At 42.8% G+C, this 22,663-nt stretch overlaps 1 protein-coding gene across 1 annotated transcript in view; it reads right to left on the reverse strand.

The window, feature by feature from the left end:
• Positions 1 to 249: 249 nt before the first annotated feature.
• The window catches only part of ABCD2 (ATP binding cassette subfamily D member 2), a 42,285-nt gene continuing 19,871 nt past the window's right edge, over positions 250 to 22,663 (reverse strand). The window contains 6 exon segments of the mRNA XM_033162938.1: positions 250 to 639; positions 1,614 to 1,739; positions 2,635 to 2,719; positions 4,079 to 4,224; positions 12,619 to 12,764; positions 17,677 to 17,771. Of these exon segments, the coding sequence (XP_033018829.1) occupies positions 429 to 639; positions 1,614 to 1,739; positions 2,635 to 2,719; positions 4,079 to 4,224; positions 12,619 to 12,764; positions 17,677 to 17,771 (809 nt within the window). The 3' untranslated portion in view covers positions 250 to 428.

The raw sequence follows: 22,663 nt of genomic DNA on the forward strand, positions 1-22,663 counted from the left end.
GAGTTAAATCCAGTTGCCTCTTTTGCCCCCCCCCCCAGCACTCAGAGCATGTTGTCACATCTTCAAATCTGATTTGCTCTGTGGTGCTGTGCCTGAAACCAGTCGGGGGGAAACAAAGCCCTAAAAATTGCATCAAACCAGCAGCATATTAGGAAGGTAGAAGATTTTGCAAGAGCCATTTCATACACCTTCCCATAACTTTTGTTTTTCCACAATGAAAAGCAGAACTCAGTAAAATTCAGGACAGCCTTAGTTTGAACCACTTTCTTCCTTAACATTATAAAGTTGACAGTTATCTCAAGCATTGAGTTTGTGGCCAATTCCTTACAGGCTACACTAATCAGGTGCATGCAAACCATTGTGTCTCAAAAATCAAAGTGCATCGTTAACTTTTAAAAAATTGGGGTGGGGAAATTAACTAAAAACATTTATTCTTCTTTGTCCATTGTTTTCAGCACAGAATCTTCCCCTAAGATTTTGCAAAGTTCGTTCAGTCTCTGCTGCATTTTTGGCATTCCTGCAAGCTGGGATTCTAGTCTTTGTTTCTCCTCACTGAGGGTTAAGCGGATAGCATTGTCCAATTGTTCAAAGCGCCAGCGTCCTTCCCCATCAAACTGTAGCAAGTGTGTATGGTACTTCCTGCAGGAGAAGAAAAGAAACACTGAGAAACCCAGCAACAAAATCCCAAACATTCACAGGAGCACCTGCAGTTCCAGTTTGATGTTAAATTTTATGTTATTAATCCAGTTTCTTCTGCCTTCACTTTCTATATTATATTTTAACCTTGCATTCTGAGAAGGGCTGCCAAATCAGAAATGTAGAAGAAAAACTTTGAAAAACAATGTCTGTGGCACCGAATGAAACCTTATCTCAATTCCAACCTTTAAATCCTTGTAGCCAAGATGTTCCGCAGTTTGTCGTCTCATTGCCCGTAGCATGCGCCTGTACTTTACTTCAGTTAAAGCCCAATCAGCAGGATATCCTCTGCTTCTGGGCCCGTTCCTCTCCCACCCAGAGAGGAATTCAAAGAAAGAGTTTCCCCCACCATTCTTTGTTTATCTCCGTCTGTCTCTCCCTGTGGTGTCGAGGGAGACCTCCATTCCTGGCACAGGCAGTAACAGGAAGCCCTAACCCTTCACTGCCTTGCAGGATATCTTTGGGAGAAGAAAAGGCTAAGGAGCAAACCCTACAAAAATCTGAAGTGGAGTCTCTATGACGGTCGGATGGCGCCTTGTACGCTTCCTTCTGGCAACTCCTGCAGCCCACCTAGTACCAAAATATATTGCTCTGCTTTCCGTTAGACCACATCAGCGAAGCCGAGAAGAGGGTCTTGTTGCCTGGGCAGCCCAGGACCTCCAGACACACTGCCCAGGCTTGCACCACAGGGAGGTCACTTCAGTGCTGCTAACACACTGGTTTGACTTCACCCTTCGAGGTGCACTTCATAGTCTCTTGAGACAGACAGGTGCCAACAATATGTGCTGTTTGCTTCAAGAGTCTTCCTGTGATTGGGAATGCCACATAATTGTGAGGCGAATACAGTACCTGATGAAACCTACATACATTATCTGGTAACAAGGTTTAAAAAAACAAACTCCTACATAAAGACTCACCAAAGAGATGGTCTGTGTGTTATTGAAAGCAGGGATATGCCAGCCCCCTTAGCAGCCTGGAATATCTTTCCTTCGACATCGATGCTGACAGCACTTGTACACTCATCCAGCAATGCATATTTGGGCCTTGTAAAGCAGGAAAACAAAGTTATTCATTCACTTTTTGAAACTATTAGGAGGCATGATTTAGGTGAACAAGGATGCACATTCTTATGTGAATCACACTTGCATTCAAGTGTGCACTGGATTCTCCCCACATGCTCTGAAATTTTGGATTCAGAGCAATCATCTTAGCTATATACCGAATGCAATTTTCCCCATTTTATGTGGTAGGCTGCCCAAGATAGCTTTTGCAAGCTAAAGGAAAAGTTACATCGGACACCCGCATATTAGAAATTCAAGGTAGCTCAAGGTGTGTGCACCCATGAGAGCGTTCCACATTTGAACTTGAAATGGACTTAATTGACGTGAAATGCAATTTGCTCTCATGATCACTATGAGCAGAGCAAATGGGGATCCTTCAGACTGTAAAACTGATTTCAGCAATCCTCTCCGAAAAAGTTGAAGATGATCTTCCAAGATGCTACCAAGGATTATATGGACTATGGAAAGGCGGAGGTCTGAATCAAGTATTTTTCTTGATGCCCCCAGGGAGCAGCTGGTGCAGAGATCTCTTCAACCCAAATGATGTCTCTTCTGAGCTAATTCCCCCACCATGTACTTGACGATATCTGCACGGACTGTCCCTTAATTTCAAAGCAACCTGGAGTCTTGTGTTGCCACCCTCCAAACCATTCACGGAAGGGGGACATAGAAAAGGGCCTCAAATGACGAGTGCAGGGTCCAGGTTAGTTTGTATGGAGAGAGGTGGCTCTTAAGGTCTTGAGGTTTTATAGGTCAATACCAGCATTTTGGATTGGGCCCTCTACAGCACCATGTGCTTTATTCTGCCTTGGAACCGCTGATACCAATACAATCTACCTATGTCCATCCTATCCATACTTGGGAAAAAATTACTTACTTGTGGTAAAACATCCGAGCCATCCCCATTCTCTGCTTTTCTCCTCCGGACAGGACATCCTTCCAGTCTGTAACAGCATCCCACCCTTTCAAAGGCACACAAAGAGAACAGGTATATTTTACTCTCCGATTTAAACTTCCTTTTCTTTCTTTTTTTCCATTTTTGCCTTTAAAAGGTCAGCTTTAGAGTACAATCCTAACCATGTCTACTCAGACGAAAGTCCTGCTGAATTCTAAGGAGCTTATTTCCAGGTAACTGGAGTTCAGAGAGCAGCTTTAAGTAACAAATGGACATATACTATACTGTACTTTTGCTATTTTTTATAAATTTGGATTATAAACATATGTCCAGTGCGGATGAGCTGCACAAGGGCCGCAGTCTGAGAGAGGTAGACTGGGCATGGGCTTAAAAGCTGAAAGCAGACTCAGCTCAACTACAGCAAGTTCCTACAGACAGTTCCTTGGAACTATCTGTGGTCCTGCAGCATCTCCCCTCCCACCTTCACTGGGGGATCTGGCAATGGTGCTAAGCATGACATCAGGTTTGGGGGAAAAAACCCAGCCACAACTATATTGCTATTAATTACTTGCAAAGTCAGAAACCTTTCCAGGCTGAAGGCAGATCCTGAGTTCTCCCAACACACCTCTTCCTCCTCCCCTCTAAGTGTGCACGTTGGGTCTGACATTACTGGGACATGGGTGGCGCTGTGGTCTAAACCACTGAGCCTCTTGGAGTTGCTGATCGGAAGGTCAGCGGTCCGTTGCTCTGTCCCAGCTCCTGCCAACCTAGCAGTTCGAAAGCATGCCAGTGCAAGTAGATAAATAGATACTGCTCCAGCAGGAAGGTAAACGGCGTTTCCGTGCGCTCTGGTTTCCGTCACGGTGTCCTGTTGCGCCAGAAGCTGTCCACATGACCCGGAAAGCTGTCTGTGGACAAAGGCCGGTTCCCTTGGCCTGGAAGCGAGATGAGCACCGCAACCCCATGGTCCCTTTTGACTGGACTTAACTGTCCAGGGGTCCTTTACTTTTTAAAAAAAGGTAAAGGCACCCCTGACCGTTAGGTCCAGTCACGGACGACTCTGGGGTTGTGCACTCATCTTGCTCTATAGGCCGAGGGAGCCAGCATTTGTCCGCAGACAGCTTCCAGGTCAGGTGGCCAGCATGACTAAGCCGCTTCTGGCAAACCAGAGCAGAGCACAGAAACGCCGTTTACCTTCCCGCCGGAGCAGTACCTATTTATCTACTTGCACTTTGACGTGCTTTCGAATTGCTAGGTTGGCAGGAGCAGGGACCGAGCAACGGAAGCTCACGCCATCGCGGGGATCTGAACCACCGACCTTCCGATCAGCAAGCCCTAGGCTCTGTGGTTTAGACCACAGAGCCCTTGACATTATTGGGCAGCCCAGAACTTGCTAGATTTGAAATAGGAGACCTCAAGTGTTTACCTCCTTCTCTTTGCACTATGTGATTCAAATGAACTATCTGTAGGATGCACTCCAGATCCTGGTCTTGGTAGCCCTTCTCGCGCATGTCGTCCACGGAGTCAGGATAGATCACTTGATCCCGCAGCGTTCCAATGGACATGTAAGGTCTGTAAAGCAGCAGAGAGAATAATTAGCCGCCTCCCGGGGAGTCACATCTCAACCCTGCTGTTTAGGGTTCTTTGAACAGTGCATAATGCTTTAAATGCAGTGTTTCTAAATACTGTAATTATTTGAGGGTGACTGTTTTAGTAAACATACTCTAGAGAACAATGCCTTGTTTGCAGAACAGATTGCAGTGCAGCGACATGGATCACTGTGGCTCAAGAACAACCTGCCTGATAAAGAAGAACCACACATTATCCCTCGCACAAAAGTCACCTTGCCTGGACACACAATAGCATTTATCAAAGTAGGAATACATTTTCCTGTTCAATTTCTTACAGATACACCGTGGAACTCTCATTTTTGCGCCTCGGTTATTCAAAAGCTTGAAAAGATTTTTCGAAATTAACGTTGCCCACATCTAACAGTGAGTAGGATGCCCCACACCCCATTTTCCAAGACAACGGATTATTTGTATACGTTTACCAGGAGCTCCCAGGACTTAAGCAGGGAACCTTCAGCTCTTTGCTGCTCTCTATGGTGAGCCACTAGGACTGCAGTTCGCAACATTTTTTAAGCCAGGGATGTATTAGTTCTCAGGTGCTTGACTGGTTCTACCCACCCAGGCTGGCCACCGAATCCTCCTAGACAGGAAGAGCTACAAAAGCCTTCCTCCTCCCACGTGTCAAAAATGGTTATTTATGTATGCCACTACTGCGGCCCGTGGTTTCTTAGCCCAAAAATGGAAAACGAGTGGGATCCCAACCAAAGAAGAATGGCAACCAGAGCTGACAGAATATGCACAGCTTACAGACTTCACATGTAGAGTAAGAGAACAAGAAGAACATACGTTTAGAGAAGATTGGAAAATGTTTATTGAATATATGGGGGGGGAATTGTGTACACCTGAAAACGTTGGCAGCATTAAGATAAATTAAACAGTGTAGGTAATTTTTGATGGATGTAATAATGGAATACTGAATGGTTTAGCTTTTGTAAAATATGCAGGGATTTATGATATGCAAAATGAACCATGGAAAGGGAAGAAGGGAAGTCGTCGATATTCTAAGGATGTTTAAATGAGTATTTTAAATTGTAAAACAGAATATGTGTGTGTGGCCTTCCTCCTTGGGCTAGAACAGGCATAGGCAACCTCTGCCCTCCAGATGTTTTGGGACTACAATTCCCATCATCCCTGACCACTGGTCCTGTTAGCTAAGGATCATGGGAGTTGTAGTCCCAAAACATCTGGAGGTCCAAGGCTGCCTATGCCTGGGCTAAAACTTGCGCAGGCAGCAAAAGCATTCCCAGCTCTGGCACATTTTGGATTTACTCTTTCTTTCAAGCTTTCATTCCTAGCCTTGTTCCTCAGTACTGACTCCTGACTTGACTTCCCGGCTCTGACCTCCTGGCACAACTTTATGGTTCCACCTTCACTCTGACAGGTGCTCAGCCTTGAGAAGGTCCTCTGGCACATTCAGATAATGGCAGACATGGAAAAGTGGGCAGCCTGCCGGACTCTAATACTGTCTGTGCCACAAACAGGCAAATACAGCAACATTTCACCAGGTTTACAAGCAAAGAATCTACAGTACTACAAATATTTATGACCAGGGTACACAAGAACAAGGGAGAAACGTGCTAAGAGGAAGGCAAACTTGGCAAATCCACACCGTGATCAACTCCCGCCCGGAAACCAATGTCCCCACTGTGGAAGGACGTGTGGATCCAGAATTGGCCTCCACAGTCACTTGTGGACTCATTGTTAAAACTGTGTTTATGGAAGACAATCTTACTTAGCTACGAGTGATCACCAAAGAAATAAGATTATTTTTGAGCAGAAAGAGTAATTGGTTTGTTGTTGATTTATGAGAAGTTGAAGGTTCATCCTAAACACATTGTAAGAATATTTGGTTCACATTTCCACAATGTTTGTTTTCACATGAAAAATTAAGTCTCCTTTTATAGTAGATACTAGAAATACATTTTCCCGGCATCAGATGCAGTACCTACGTAAACACGACAAACATTATTAACTGTAACTCCAAGGCTTGTATTTCAGATCATCTGTGACATATCAGGAAAGAGTCAGAGCACCAGTGAATATTTGCTTGACATTATATGATGGCTACTCAGAAATAAGAGAGCAAATATTACAATGTATTTGGACAGAGGCTATATAATATTATAAGGCATTTGAGCAAAGGACCCTGTTTTATGTGTGAGAATCCCCTGAATCTCTGTTTCACTTGCTTTTATACACTTGCATATGTTTTAAGGTTGTTTTATTGCTTTTTAAATGTTATTTGTTTTAATGGATATTGTTTTTATACTAGACATAGTGTACACCACTTAGAGGTTTTTAAAGGGCTAAAAGGTTTAGAAATTTCCTTTAAATAAATAACTAAATGAAATATATGATGAGCACAGCAGTTGTAGAAGGATTCAGGATCAATATGCACATGCGAGATGAGCTTAAGGGGGAACTGCAGTCTTTTGCTGTGGCTTACTAAAGAAATTCACTTGCTCTGGGCATTTAAAAAGAAAGCTGCATTTCACTGAATACTGGCACCCAGTGCTCTGAAAAATGCTTCCTTCTCCATGGACACACGTCACATGACTATCACATGTGACACATCAAATGACACTGACTCAGTACAGAAATCAGAGTCAGGATGTGGCCTGACCAAAAAAAAAAGTTACATTCTTAAGAATGTACTAAGGGCGTATCTTATACCGAAGACTTCGGTGGGTTAAATAACCATCTCCTGGGAACTTTGGGAGGGGTCTGTAACCAAGAATCCTCAGCACCTTTAACAAACTGCGATTCTGATGATGCACTGTAAATTTGTACTAATGGTTTTTATATATGCACTGTAAATTTGTACTCAATGGTTTTTATGTATGTGACTACAGCAGCAAGGATTCTATATGAACCAAAATGGAAGACATGAATACCCTCAAGGGAAGAATGGTTGATAAATGTAATATACAGAGATAGCATATTAGAAAACTGATAGCACTGATAAAACATACAACTTTAGAATCTTTTAAAGAAGACTGGGAACTCTTTCTAGTCTATAGAAAAAGTTATTTCCCATATGCGGAGGCAACAGTGGGGTCTGAAGTGTAAGAAAATAGCAGAACACAATAAGATACATGTTAAAGTTAAAGGTAAAGGTACCCCTGACCATTAGGTCCAGTCACGGACGACTCTGGGGTTGCGCACTCATCTCGCTCTATAGGCCGAGGGAGCCGGCGTTTGTCCGCAGACAGCTTCCGGGTCATGTGGCCAGCGTGACTAAGCCGCTTCTGGCAAACTAGAGCAGCGCATGGAAACACCGTTTACCTTCCTGCTGGAGCAGTACCTATTTATCTACTTGCACTATGACGTGCTTTCGAACTGCTAGGTTGGCAGGAGCAGGGACCAAACAACAGGAGCTCACCCCGTCGTGGGGATTCGAACCGCCGACCTTCTGATCGGCAAGCCCTAGGCTCTGTGGTTTAGACCACAGCGCCACCCATGTCCCTAAGATACATATTAGAGAGGGTGAAATTAGATAAGGCGGAACTTTAAAACGCAGTTATATGTAATTTGGGTTATAAACATTGATGTTCGGCGAGAAGGAAGTCACTAGTTCTGTTGAATTGGAATATGATTGTTGAGTATCAAATGTAACTTTCTATATGGAATAAAGAATAAAATATTACTGTAATAAAATAAAATAAATTTGTACCGTAGATTTGCCCTGTTCGAAGTTAAGTTCTGTTATATACATTTGCCCATCATGACGATGGATGTGGAGGAACTGCTAAAATATACACATCTGGTGGGATGTTTAACGAAGAGCATCTTCTCTCTATAGCATTCTCCCACTCCATTGAAATAAGTTCAAGGGTGTTTTAGGGCAAGCTGCAGTTTCCACAACTCTCCCCAGATATAAATAATTGATCTGAGCCTAAAATAGCCAACAGTAAGCTTTCCTCTCCAGTATCCAAGAGCGCCTGCTAAATATTTCAAGGAGCTCAATTACCAAGCCTGAGCATAATTACCTTACACCCGCTAACATAGTTTACGGGGCACGGATCGTAGAGCTTTGCCAGCACGATGCATAATTAGAAGCTGCCGTCGCAGGCAGAAATATATTATTGCACAATAAACAACCGAACCGCAGAAAGAGCACAAATCCTTAATCTGGAAAGGAAGCTGTGTGATTGAATGATGAGCCAGGTTAAGCAACGCTCCTTGATTTCATGAAATTTTTATTGGCTCCCTTGCAGCTGCGCAAATCAGAAACTGCCTCCGTCAGGGATTCAAACCCACTGGGGAGACGCGGCAGGGAGCTCGCTGTCAATCACCATAAAGTCAGCGCTGTGGAATCTCAAGCAGCTGCCGAGATACTTCCTGCCCTTTACGACGCTTTCTTTGTAAGGCTCAGGTGCCAAATGGAGGAGCTGTAGAGTTGGGGAAAAGACTAGAAGAACACATGGCCTGAATGTAATGCATGACCGTGACATCAGCAAGTAAAAAAGGCCGTCAACTTTCTTGTTATATCACCACTAGGGATCACACTGATGAAGAGCTGCTGCTGACATGATCATTATTGCTATTATTATTTACATACAAGTATTTGAACAACTGCCACCCTAACAAATAGATGTCAGTATCTGTTTCAAGCTGGGAGGCACATCAGGAAAACTGGCCAAATCTACAGTAAGACTATGCCGACAAAGGTCCGTATAGTTAAAGCTATGGTATTCCCAGTAGTAATGTATGGAAGTGAGAGCTGGACCATCAAGAAGGCTGGTCGCCGAAGAATTGATGCTTTTGAATTATGGTGCTGGAGGAGACTCTTGAGAGTCCCATGGACTGCAAGAAGATCAAACCTATCCATTCTCAAGGAAATCGGCCCTGAGTGCTCACTGGAAGGGCAGATCCTGAAGTTGAGGCTCCAGTACTTTGGCCACCTCATGAGAAGAGAAGACTCCCTGGAAAAGACCCTGATGTTGGGAAAGATGGAGGGCACAAGGAGAAGGGGGCGACAGAGGATGAGATGGTTGGACAGTGTTCTCGAAGCTACCAACATGAGTTTGGCCAAACTGCGAGAGGCAGTGAAGGATAGGCGTGCCTGGCGTGCTCTGGTCCATGGGGTCACGAAGAGTCGGACATGACTGAACAACAACAACAGTAAGACAGAAGCACTTATTGTATTGGCCTGAATATAAGCCTCACTTTCCCCCCAAATTTCGACCGTGAAAAGTTAAAGTGTGGCTTAGATTCGCGACCTTACCAAAATGGGCTTTTATGATATTGCTGCTGAAACAGATATACAGTAAAACAGAAGGGGTGTGAGTGCCTGTGGAATTTTAAGGGAGCGGCTTAAATTTGGGTATTGTCTTTTTTATTCTCCCCCCCCCCCTTGAATTTTAAAGGTGCGGCTTATATTCGGGTGCGGCTTATAGTCAGGCCAATACAGTATGTGAAACCATTCTAAACTACATGCAGAACTTAGATGGGATAGGCTGACATGAAAAACTATGCAAATATGTGCAACCAAAGGCCTACAAAAAGAAGGTGGGAAAGAAGTGTCACGTTCCTAAGATACGGCGACCGGGGGGGGGGGGAAATAATTCAGTGGGTAGATGCAAGACATGTAGATATTTGAAATGGGGTGTGGGTAGCTGAATCAGTTTATAGTTATGTTTCCTGCTAAGCATATGAAGACAGTATTCGGAGTCAGGGAATTCTGAAGAAAGGGCTGTGCATAAAGAATTGAAATATTCTACTGCACCATACAACTCAGTAGGGAGGAATGGTTAGAGTGGGGGGGGGCACCCAATGTGGTCCTTTCTAGATGTTGGAATAAAACACCCATCAGGCCCAGGGTCAGTGAAGATGGAAGCTAGGTTCAAAAAGCTCTGGGGTGTGTGTGTGTCATATTGCTAGCCCTGAGTCTTGAGTACTGGATACTCAAATCTGCAATCCATCCATGAAGCTCCTTGATCCTATCATAGCTTAATCTACCACACTGGGCTGATCTTTATCTATAACATGGGGAGAGGAAGGACCCTGAAAAGCTGAGCTCCTTGAAGAATAGCAGAAGCAGCTAGGAAGAGAGGAGTTCAGGGATATTTAAAAATAATAATTTTATTAAGTTGCGTGTCCTTGATTCTCAAGTTCATCCTTTTACGTGGTTTTGCATGGTTTGTGGCATTTTATGCATTGTGACTCGCCGTTGCTTTTATCGATTGTAATTTAGTAATTCTTTATTGTAATTGACAAGCGAAAGCTATTTGCTGATATTTAATTTTACTGTTTACTATTAGATTCTAATGGATTGTTGAATCTTGCTTTATTTGAGATAAGTTGTTTATTTTAAAGTTATTTTTTAATTTTTGGAATTGTGTCAGACTCTTATTATTAATGTTTGATGTTTTATTATGTTTTAATATGTGTTGGAAGCTGCCCAGAGTTGCTGGGGCAACAAGTATTAAAATAATCTGCAATACCAATTAAATGAAAAAAAGCCAAATTATGTACAAAATGCTTGCTTTGGATGTAATCTACATAGTTTTTATTATTTAAAAAAAAGGTTTTTAAAAAGTTATTAAGTGACATTTACACACCACCTTAGGATGCAAGTGTAAATATGTGTTCCTTAACTTTGACCAAATCCTCCGTCATTCAAAACCTCTCAGGCAAGGGGCATTATAAATATCAACTTTGACGTTGTGCAAAGTATTTTAGGAAATATAATCCCTGTCTGGGATTTCTCTAACTCTAAGCCCTGGTTCTAATTAGCAGACGGCCAGAATGCCTGGGACGGTAGGGGAGAAAATGACAGTTAATCTCTAAAGCTAACATTCCCTCTTGGAGACTTGCCCAGGTTACTCCTATACATTTTATAACGGTAAAATGTATTGTCACATTTCTGGGCCGTATCCCATGCTGTATCAGTAGGCACAATGATACAAAAACAATTCCTCAGGCTATCTGTGTATTCACTTATAAATGGAGAGTCATTATGGACTAAGGCAAGCAAAATTCTCAATTAAACCATATGGAATCAAGACAATCCCTGTCTGAGTAGATTCAGCTAGGGCTACATTTAATTAGGAAGGCAACACAGCATGTTGCCTTAAAGGGCTGGTCTACTAATTCAGAGAAATCCAATACAAATAGTGGCATTTGCAAACTGTGCTGAGTAAGATTCAAGCAGACAATGGCTGCAATGTCTCCTTCATTATTGACTTTCAGGAGAAGTTTAAAAACATTCCTGTTTACCCAGGCATTTGATGGCTAAAAGATACAGGTCAAGACAACTTGAAACGAGTAAGCTTTTAGATATTCTATTTTTTAAAAATGTTCTTAGGTGGCTTCAAAATGTTTTAAATAGGTTTTTGTTACATTTAAAAATGTGTTGTTTTGACGTTTTTGATGTTGGCTGCCCTGGGCGACTTTGGGAAGAAGGGTGGCATAAATAAATGACATAAATCCATAGATGTTTTCCTGCACTAGCCCAGTTGTGGTGAGCCCTTGGCCCTCCAGATGTCGCTGAACTACATCTCCCATCACTCCTGGCCACTGGCCATGCTTGTTGGGGCTGATGGGAGTTGTAGTTAGCAGCATCTGAAGGTCCAAAGGTTCCCCCCACACCACCAGTAGCCCCTTTCCCTTGAAAGATACTCACACAGAAAAGCCTCCTAGTCGTTCACGCTTATTGTCCCCACTTCAAGTTATTCATGACTGAATCTCATGGAAAGCAACACTGCCAACTCTTCCATTGCTTTTAGCAGCTAGGTAAGAGCTAATGTGCTTTTCATGTTAGGAGTGGGCAGTTTTTAATCAAGCTATTGCACAAGATCCAAACATCTTTAAAAGTCCCACTTTCTTTTGTCAAGATAGAGCAATATTCTGCTGTTGGACCATCCTAGTTGCTCTTCAGATTGGTGCTTACCCTGTGTCTATATCTGGTGATGAGTAAGTCCCCTCTTTTCCTGTATCATCCCACCTAACACACCAATGTGAAAATTTCAATAATCCCCCTTTTGATTTTTCCTGTTTAGGGATTGAGAAGCATCCCTAGTGTCACTCTAGTGGAAGCTAGTGTAGCCTTTTAAAAAGTCTGTCAACAATTGTTTACTATGGCCTTTCTCTCGTTTTTCTAAAATCAATACCTGCCGCCACACCCCCCCCCCCCGTAAATCCCAGAAATCAAAGAAGCCCAGCTGACACTCGTAGACCTCTGATAATTTTATATTGGTTAATTGTTTTTAATTGTTTTGTTCCTTTGAGTTGCCTTGAGCACTATATGTTCAAAAAGCAGGAAACACTTGTAATTTATAAATATATATATATATATAGTTCTGCAAAAACAGATACAAGTAAAATCACAAACCTCTGAGGAATGTAGAACATATGCTGAGGAGGTGGCTTATAAAGAACTCCTTCATAGACAGGCCACAAACCACTTAGAATCCTGAAGAGAGAACTCTTGCCACAACCATTAGGTCCAGTGATTAGAAGATGCATACCTTCTTCCACCTACAAGTGATGAGAAGCACAATAACCTTTGAGAAAGCAATTATTTCCACCAACAATCTAACACAGGACTGACTTGGATGCAACATTAACCAAAGCTTAGAGTTATGACAATGCGTCTCAACAAACTATAGTTTTCTGTCTGAACTTCAAACTACAGCTTAGGAAGTAGGCTTGTTTCAAGCAACCATAGTTATGACAAACCACAGTTTAGGGTTTAGGCAACATGCTAAACTGTGGTTAATCTAACATGGAAGCAGAAGCTTCCCATCTCTTTCTTGTTGCGAGGCGAGGAGGGAGAGTGATGCAAGCTGGAATGTGAAACCACAGTTTAGCATTAAGTGCAAACTGGGCACGGAGTACCACACACCACAAATAAAGCCAATGCAGCATTCTTCTTCACTGCCTTCCTGATGCAATTTCCCCCCCCCCAAACATATTAAAAAGGTCAATTGTGTGGATTGCTGATAATCATGTGCATAAAAGACACTCTTCGACTAGCCTTCTGTGCTCCCAGTGTGGCTTGGGCAGGAAAAAAGCAACCGAAGCATAAATGTGGAGCCCCATTTACCATAACCAAGAACAGTGGCTCCATACAGGTGAAACTCGAAAAATTATAATATCGTGGAAAGGTTCATTTCTTTCAGTAATTCAACTTAAAAGGTGAAATGAATATATGAGATAGACTCATGACATGCAAAGCGAGATATGTCAAGCCCTTATTTGTTATAATTGTGATGATTATGACGTACAGCTGATGAGAACCCCAAATTAACAATTTCAACTTTGGGGTTTTCATCAGCTGCACGCCATAATCATCACAATTATAACAAGCAAAGGCTTGACATAACTCGCTTTGCATGTCATGAGTCTATCTCATATATTAAACTCCAGTAGCTAATGAAAACATTTGCTTACATAAATGGACTTTTCCACGCTATTCTAATTTTTTGAGTTTCACCTGTATATATATAGTTCATAGCGTGTGTTTTATTCCCGCGTGCTTCCTCTATTGGCTATAAACTGACTGCAGTTTATTTTTTACTAAGTAGGAACATTTGGCTTCTGCAAAAACAGGTGTGTGAAAAACACGCCCATGCAACATATGCCATAATCAACGAGAGTCCCAATATTTCTTAGACAGAGTCTACAGTTTTAGGACAAAACCTTTCCTCGGGTGACTTGACCACACTAAGGTCAAAATCTTAACATTTGCTTTTCACAATGTGTCGAGTTTTGCGGTCATTATGCAGTGAAATTAATATGGGAAATCTAGGATCTCATTCTATGTCAGCAATTTGTCTTTAGTAAAAATGCATACGCTTATATTTATATCTAAATGAATATCAGAGCGGAGGAAGTAAAGCTATATATAAACATGGAAATTTTTCGTCAGATTTTTTACCCCATCTGCACTTAGAAAGTGTCTCTTTTTAAAGAGACCATGTACAGCTACAACAATCATAAACATTATAGTGCTAATAAAGTATAAGACACCCCCCTCCCCCCAAAAAACTAATTACACACACACACACACACACACACAGAGAGAGAGAGAGAGAGAAGTGGGAACTGATACCCTATGCCACAATCTCATACCATTGTGTGTAAAGCATTATCATTGTGTGGTACTGCCAATTGCTTGGGTTATTCCCACCTGATATATATTCCCCTACTGCCAAATGAGGAATAGCGCAGTCAGTAGAGCAGGAGACTCTTAATCTCAGGGTCGTGGGTTCGAGCCCCACATTGGCTGAAAGATTCCTGTATTGCCAAGGGGTTGGACTAGCTGATCCTCGTGGTCCCTTCCAACTCTGCAATTCTACAAATCTATGATTCCTAGGGAAGTGCTGATCAGGCGAGGAAGACCCACGTGATCAGCCCTGGCCACATGGTTGCAATATTAGCACACATTCCCTACTGGGAATTGCCCACTAAGATGTTCTGGGGAGTGTGAAAGATTCCCTGGTGTGATTTCCTAGTACTAAAAGTTCTAGAAACCTACTAATTTGCCAGGTATAAAGTATTGCTGGCTCACGGCATCTACATGATCAGCTGTGGCTGAAAAAGTTTATCACATCAACGGGCCAACAGCTGATTTGCATATGCAGCCATGCAATGCTACCCACTTGGTGAAGTAGTGGGTACATTATTATTATCATTATTATTATTATTATTATTATTATTATTATTATTATTATTATTATTATCATTATTACATATGACTCACCCCACCACCCCCATGAGAAAGAAGCGTGGAACAATGATATCACATGAATATATGCATATGTAGGGAGAGAGGCTACATGCTTCTCTTCTTTACTGTGGAGGAAGTCCCTAAAAGGATCCTCTAGGAAAAATAATGGGCTATCTGGAAAATCACATAGTCCAATTCCATTGCTGATTCTCTGCCATTTGTGATGTCCTCTGCTCAGGTGGGTCCTGCTTCATCTCAGCGGATGGAACTACACAACACGCGTAAATTAATGCATGCAGATGATGTATTGAAATGAATAACTCTTGGGTGCATATCGGTGCTGAAGCACTTATGTGTCACGATCAGGAAACAGTATCAAGAACCCAGAAGCACAAAGATAAATTCCCTCCCTACTGACCAGGTTCTAATTTAATTATATTTTTTTTAGATTCTGCTCTGAAATTTGCAATTCCGTAGCCTGCACATTTGCTTAGTTCCTTAAAACTCAAGGTCCGTTTGAGAGCTTAGGCTGGAAATGAGCTATGCTTCAAATCCTGAAGGCTCCTACTGACTTTTTAGAGGAACAGGATCAGTTTACTGATATACAATCCTTGTTTACAGACTGCAAAAAGAGAGATCGTGAATCTCAGGGCCCAGTCTCTTTAGATGTGCTATGCTATTAACCAGGGGTCACCAACCTAAGCCCCGGAGGCCGGATGCGGCTCAATCGCCTTCTCAATCTGGCCCATGGATATTCTGGGAATCAGCGTGTTTTTACAATGTGTAGAATGTGTCCTTTTACTGGTATTTAAAATACATCTCTGGGTTATTTGTGGGGCCTGCCTGGTGTTTTTACATGAGTAGAATGTGTGCTTATATTTAAAATGCATCTCTGGGTTATTTGTGGGGCATAAGAATTCGTTCATTCCCCCCCCCCCAAAAAAAAATAGTCCAGCCCACCACATTGCTGAGGGACGGTGGACCGGCCGAAGGCTGAAAAAGGTTGCTGACCCCTGCTATTAACACTTTTGGAGAAGTGAGAATTTCAGAACACATTTCTTCTCCCACAGTATATGGGGGAAATCCCCATAGTGTTTTGTTTTTTTGCAATTACTGTGTAAAGTAGAGGCTGACACCTTGCCTTATGTAGAATCTGGCCACTTGCCTTTTAGGTACTGGCACCCACCCTGTGGAACGCCCTCCCATCAGATGTCAAGGAGATAAGTAACTATACAACCTTTAGAAGACATCTGAAGGCAGCCCTGTATGGGGAAGTTTTTAAATGTTTAATGTTTTATAACATTTTTTTATGTGTTGGAAGCTGCTGCCCAAAGTGGCTGGGGCAACTCAGTCAGGGATGAGTAGGGTACAAATAATAATAATAATAATAATAATAATAATAATAATAATAATAATAATAATAATTTTCAGTAAAGTTGTCTGGATGAAAGCGAAGAAAAACTAACTTTCTGCTGTAAAACTAAATGAAGGGGTCACATCCACATCAAGCACACCCACACGCCCACCTGAATCCTGGGGACTCTAGTTCATCCCTCAACAGAGCTACAATTTCTGGCACAAACAATCCTTCTACAGATTCTTTGGGGGAATCTGTGTGCTTTAAGTGTGCTGAGAAATAATATATGTATGGAATGTATGCTACCATCCGGCCCAGTAGGATGGGATAGATTAAAGAAGTATAAACAAGCTAGTTAAAATTCTTTTCAGTAACTAAAAAAACAAAAAAAAAAACAAACCCAGTAGGTTCTGTTAATACTTCCAGCTTTCTATCAAGCATGCTTTCCATCTTCCTGGCCCTCAGCATCACGGATTCTGAAGTCTTAAGGCTGTCTCAGCAGTAGAACACTCACCCAACTTTAATACTCTTTTCTTGACTTGATAATGTTTTTAAGGCAAGCAGCAGCACCACTTGTCTACTTAGGAAGCAAAGATTGGACATCTAACGGTAGCAATGGAACCCAAGAGTAGCCCTTAGGTGCTCTGAACGTTCCAGCTGTCGTTATTAACCTGGAAATGGCATGATAATGCAAAAAGGCCACCCTCACTGTCTAGCCCTCTTTGCACACCCCAGTCCACACATTTAAATCAATGCATTGAGGGTGGCAGGACTGCAGCAGCTGGCCTTGTCCTTAAGCCAAGGGCCTGTATGCCAGTGACCCCATTCCCAATAGCTTAGTCAGTACAGCACGGAACTCTTAATCTCAGGATGATGGGTTTGAGGCCCACGTTGGGCAACAGATTTCTGCTTTCCAGCGGGTTAGACTAGATGACCCTTGGTGTCCCTTCCAACTCTACGATTCTATGATCCACTCATTGGGTGGGGCAAGAGAAAGGACTGTACTAACATACATACATGGCCAGGGCTCCTTACCACAAGTACTGATCCTAGATGTGTAATAGTTTCTATGCATATATAGTCTTTTCTCATGTTCTTTGCAATGGACAAGGACAAAACCAACAGTTGCCTGTTCTCTCCTGCACATTGATTTAATGTGCGGGTCGCTGCATGAGAAGGGGAATCCTGTCTCCCTGCTTACTAACGTTAGAGAAACTGTAAGCATCTGCTTCTAGCATTGAGTCACTATGTCTGCTTTGCTTATTGTTGTCCAATTAATTCACAGAAGGTACATGAACTGCATGCTGCATTTGTGCAAACTGTGGTGGCCACAGTCGGAAGATTCTTGCACATCGTCTTACTTTGAAGTTTAGCCTTGAAGCCACCACATCTCCATTTGGGGTAATAATAGGAACATTTTCACAGATAATTCCATGATCAACATCTATTACTCTTCCTACAAGTAAAACAAACAAACAAACAAAAAATACAACATGTTAGTGAAGCACACACATGTACAGGCAGACAGACAAAAAGCTGTCAGTCTTAGGAGGGCTTATTCATGCATCCTCAGGTCAATGGATGCTTATGCATGCATTGATCATTGGTGGACGACCTCCCTGTGAAACGCCTCCATTGAGAAACACCACACTTTCGGTGATGGCTGGCTGTTATCTTCAGTCTTTGTCATCTTAACAAACCTCACGGATGTCACTCATACACCAAGTAGAAGAACAGCAAACATGTATTACCGCACTTTCCCGTCTATTAGACGCCCCCATGTATATTTGGGGGGACTCAATTTTAAGAAAATGAGGGGAGATGGCCCAAAGTTTTTGAGCTTCTCCCCCCACGCAGCTGCGGGCAGGAAACACTCCCTGGATAATTTCCCACATGCAGGTAGGGAGTGTTTCCCTCGTGCAGCAGCATCGAGGGAGGTTGCGCTCCAGCTGGTTGGCCGGAGGGCAACTTCCCCCGATGCTGCTGCATGTGGGAAACGATCCAGGGAGTACTTCCCATGTGCAGCGGCATCAGGGGAAGCTGCATGCCACTAGCCAGAGCCCCCGGATCGCTCCCTGCGCGCAGCGGCGTCCGTCCCCCCCATGCCACTATCCGTGTATTAGACGACCTCGGTTTTTTGAGATGATTTTTGTGTCAAAAAACCTCATCCAATACACGGAAAAATACGGTATGTAGTATCAACAGCCGTTAAAGGCCCCTTTACAAGCAGTTGGCAACTTCTCCATCTCCCCTAAGCCTCTGCATGGGAGGCTAGATCAGTGTTTTTCAACCTTTTTTGGGCAAAGGCACACTTGTTTCATGAAAAAAATCACGAGGCACACCACCATTAGCAAATGTTAAAAAATTTAACTCTGTGCCTATATTGACTATATATAAAGTAATTTTTCAATTTTTCCCACGGCACACCAGGCAACATCTCGCGGCACACTAGTGTGCCGCGGAACAGTGGTTGAAAAACACTGGGCTAGATGCACGGGAACATTTGTCGCATGATGCCCATTTTAAAAACCTTATATTGCGTTAGCTCTAAACCCCACAGAGACCAGCCATCTGTAGCCTCTGGCCAGGAGCAACTGAAGCTCTGAAACTCCAGTCACTTCCCTCTATTCCCAAGCAGTTGCTGGAGGGAGGCAACAATCCTCTTGCCTCTGTCAGGGATAGTCAATGTGATGCCCTCCAAATGCAGTTGTACTCATCACCCTTAACCACTGGCCACGTGGCTGGGGCTGATGGAAACAGTATCCTTTCCATCCTTTGCTACCCTTGCTCTGTGTGGTTTCTTGCCATTACACGTTAAAACTCTTGGAGGGGGGGCTCCTGTTGAGATTCATTCCCCGTGTGCAGTCATGGGATTGTTGTCTGTCACATGACGGTGTGTGTTTTGATTCCACAGGAATGGGATCTGACGTACACGGGATGTTTGTCTTACTGTGTTCCCTGAAGTGGGACTGTTGTCCTTTGTTCTTTCTCTTTGCTGTCTGATGACAGAGAGAGGGGGGCAGCCATGTTTCAGAGCTCTGTGTGTGTTTATATGTAAATAAAGTAGATTAGCCTAAATGCTGAGTTGCTGAGTTCTGTTGCGCAACTGCGCAAACCTCTGCGGATCCCTAAGTGTGCTGATGTCTTCTGGCATCAGTCGCTGTGATGTTCGGGCTGAGGAATGCTTTTGAAGCTCCCGAACGATCGCCCAGGAGGGAGGGAACATGCCAGTCGGGCATGTGTCTCTGCCAAGGTCCTACTCATGTGTAGGACATATCCTGACAGCTCCTATATAGCACAACGTCTGAACCCACCCTTCTCCTTTCAGGCTCTTCTAAGTCTGCAAAGCATTCATTGGCTTCACCTTCACTTAGCATTAGAGAGAATGAATGGTATTAGGGGTGATTAAACAGCATTAAAGCACAATGCATGGTTATTTCTTTTAAGTCCCAGCAGATGGAGCATGAACGCTTTTCCGGCCTTTAGCTGGAATACGGGGTTGTGTGCTGGGCCACAGAAAGGTTAGCCTGTCTCCTTTTGACTGGATGTGAAGGGCACTGCCTTACCTAATGCTAAACAGCAGTCTCACGGCTGTTTCTCTCTGTGAATCTGATCTTAAACATCACACTGAAACCAGCCTCTAGCTTCTGAATTCACTGGTTTAGCATCGTAATTTGATATCCAAAGCACGCTTCGCTACAGATGAGCAGAAACTGTTCAGAAGGTAATAAGAAAGGCAGAGCCATTTGACTTTTTTTTAACTTATATGAATCCACACGTCCAGCCTAAATACTGAAACCCTTCTCCGTCGCAAGAATGTATCACTGAATGAATGCAATACCTTTTCTCAAAGACTTAAAACTGTTCCAAAGAGTTGAAAACTATTCAACTATTGTTCCTAATGTAAAATAAACAATAGATTCATTATAAAGTCTGGCAGCATTTCTGTGAAGATTAACAAGAGTTCAGATATGCTTTTAAATAATCCAGATTTGTAACCAGGGAACAACTACAGCAGCAGCAGCATATTATAGCCACACTTTTGACAATGTATTTATAGAATGACCTTCCCTGTTGTATGCCACTATAATTGCAGATTACAATAAATACAGTAGTGGGCTATATAACTGATTTATTACACACTTTTGATCATGAGAAGTGAAGGAGACATAACTGTATATGGTAAAATACCTATGGGAGATGTAGTTCGAAGTACTGTATATTCTGGCGTATAAGACTACTTTTTAATCCAGGGAAATCTTCTCAAAAGTCGGGGGTCGTCTTATACGCCGGGTGGAGAATCTGCGGTCAAGTATATCTCAAACTCTATATTTTAACTGGAAAAGTTGGGGGTCGTCTTATACGCCCAGTCGTCTTATACGCCGGAAAATACGGTATCTAAAGTCGATATCGTCTCCTTTACAGTCTCCATCCTACATAGAAAGGCTGTAATTTTCAACCCATGAACTTTGAAAGAGAGCTGGGAGAACTATCCTCAGAAAATGTGGTTACAATTTAGGAAAAGATCTGAAACCTCACTGCAGAACCAGAAATTACTTTTCAGTAAGTTCTCTTAGTTTGAGTAAGTCCTCCAATCCTATCCTAGGATGCTGTGGAATTCAATACATATTTCAGGCAGCACCTTAAAAGCCACCATTTAACAATCCTGAGAGCAAGATGATCCCCAAAATAATATACATGTTAATAGACAGAATGAGGGGCGGTCAAAAATCAGCCGGGGGGGAGGGGAGTATGCATTGGAAGCAATGAACAAGAAAAGAGTATTTACTAAGGTTTGTTAAAGAGAAGGGAGATATTAGGGAGGGAGGTTTTCTTGATAAGCCAGGAAATAAATAAGTATTTGATGATGAGTTACAAAAATTTCTTTAGAGAGGGCTACTGCAAGGCAAGCAACATGGCGCACCATGAGAAGTAAGAGGCATGCAGAGGAAAGCAGAGAAAGGGAGAGCTGAATGAAAATATTGGAATTCCATTAGCAGAAGACCTTCATGCAAATTTACTGATACAATTCCTGGGATTGTATCAAGGTGGAAAAGTGAAAGTTTGTAATGCACTGCCACATTTTTCATTCTATCATGGAGAATACTGAACTAGAATTATCTTCCTGTTTCCATGTGCAGGGGGGATTTTGAAGTGGGGGAGAATTCAGATATGTCACCTTCCATCTGAAATGGTGCAGCCAAAGGAACCAGGTACCATGTTGCTTGCTTCTTCTTTTTTTAAAATGCTGAGGCCAGCCCTTAGCATCTCACAGAAAACAGTTTATAAAAACCAAGAATTGGATGTGGAATATGCATAGCTGGGACCAGGATCTAACGAACTAAGTGCATAGTTTCATTAACGCTTTTACAGAACTACGATTCCAATCGATGCCCTCGGGGGTGTTGGATGGACAGTACAGCAAAGTACATTACAAAGAGAGACTGTGTCTGGACAGCCCTGCGTCGAGGACCTGTGCCATTATTTATTGCAGTGCCCGCTATATATAGACCCAAGAGACCGATTTATAAAACCCCTGTTTACAAATGGAACATATTTGAATAGGGTGGAAAGGGTGAAATGGCTGCTGAGTGACACTGACGACTTTGTTACTTATAAAGCAGCACTCTATGCGCTGGCAGCTAAGAAGATCAGGAGGAAAGAACTAGATAAAATAGCGGTCAACTGCAAAGGGGATTCGGATATTTAATTTGGCACATCTTACCTGAGAATATTCTGCTATTTTATTCTATTTACTGCAACAAATAATTTTAGTAGCCGTGACTGTGGTTTTATCGTATGTGTGGTGCCCGGTGATTTTTATGGTTATTGTTGTTATTTTTTGTTCTCCTTCTGAATGATGCCATGGCCTATGGCTAGTGCAATAAAGAGTTTAATTGGAATTGGATAGTTTTGTGGGGTCCCTTTACCTTAAAAGGTAAAGGTACCCCTGATTGTTAGGTCCAGTCACGGATGACTCTGGGGTTGCGGCGCTCATCTCGCTTTACTGGCCGAGGGAGCCGGCGTGCAGCTTCCGGGTCATGTGGCCAGCATGACTAAGCCGCTTCTGGCGAACCAGAGCAGTGCACGGAAACGCCGTTTACCTTCCCACCAGAGCGGTACTTATTTATCTACCTGCACTTTGACGTGCTTTTGAAGTGCTAGGTGGGCAGGAGCAGGGACCGAGAAACGGGAGCTCCCCCCGTCGCGGGGATTCGAAACGCCGACCTTCTGATCGGCAAGCCCTAGGCTCTGTGGTTTAGACCTTTACTTTTACTTTTACCTTTACCTTTACTTTTGTTTAAATAGCTGTTCCAGGGTTTCAATTTCAAATTGCATGCTGTTAAA

The sequence above is a fragment of the Lacerta agilis genome, chromosome 10 (assembly GCF_009819535.1).
Source record: "Lacerta agilis isolate rLacAgi1 chromosome 10, rLacAgi1.pri, whole genome shotgun sequence".
NCBI classification, from domain to species: Eukaryota; Metazoa; Chordata; class Lepidosauria; order Squamata; family Lacertidae; genus Lacerta; species Lacerta agilis.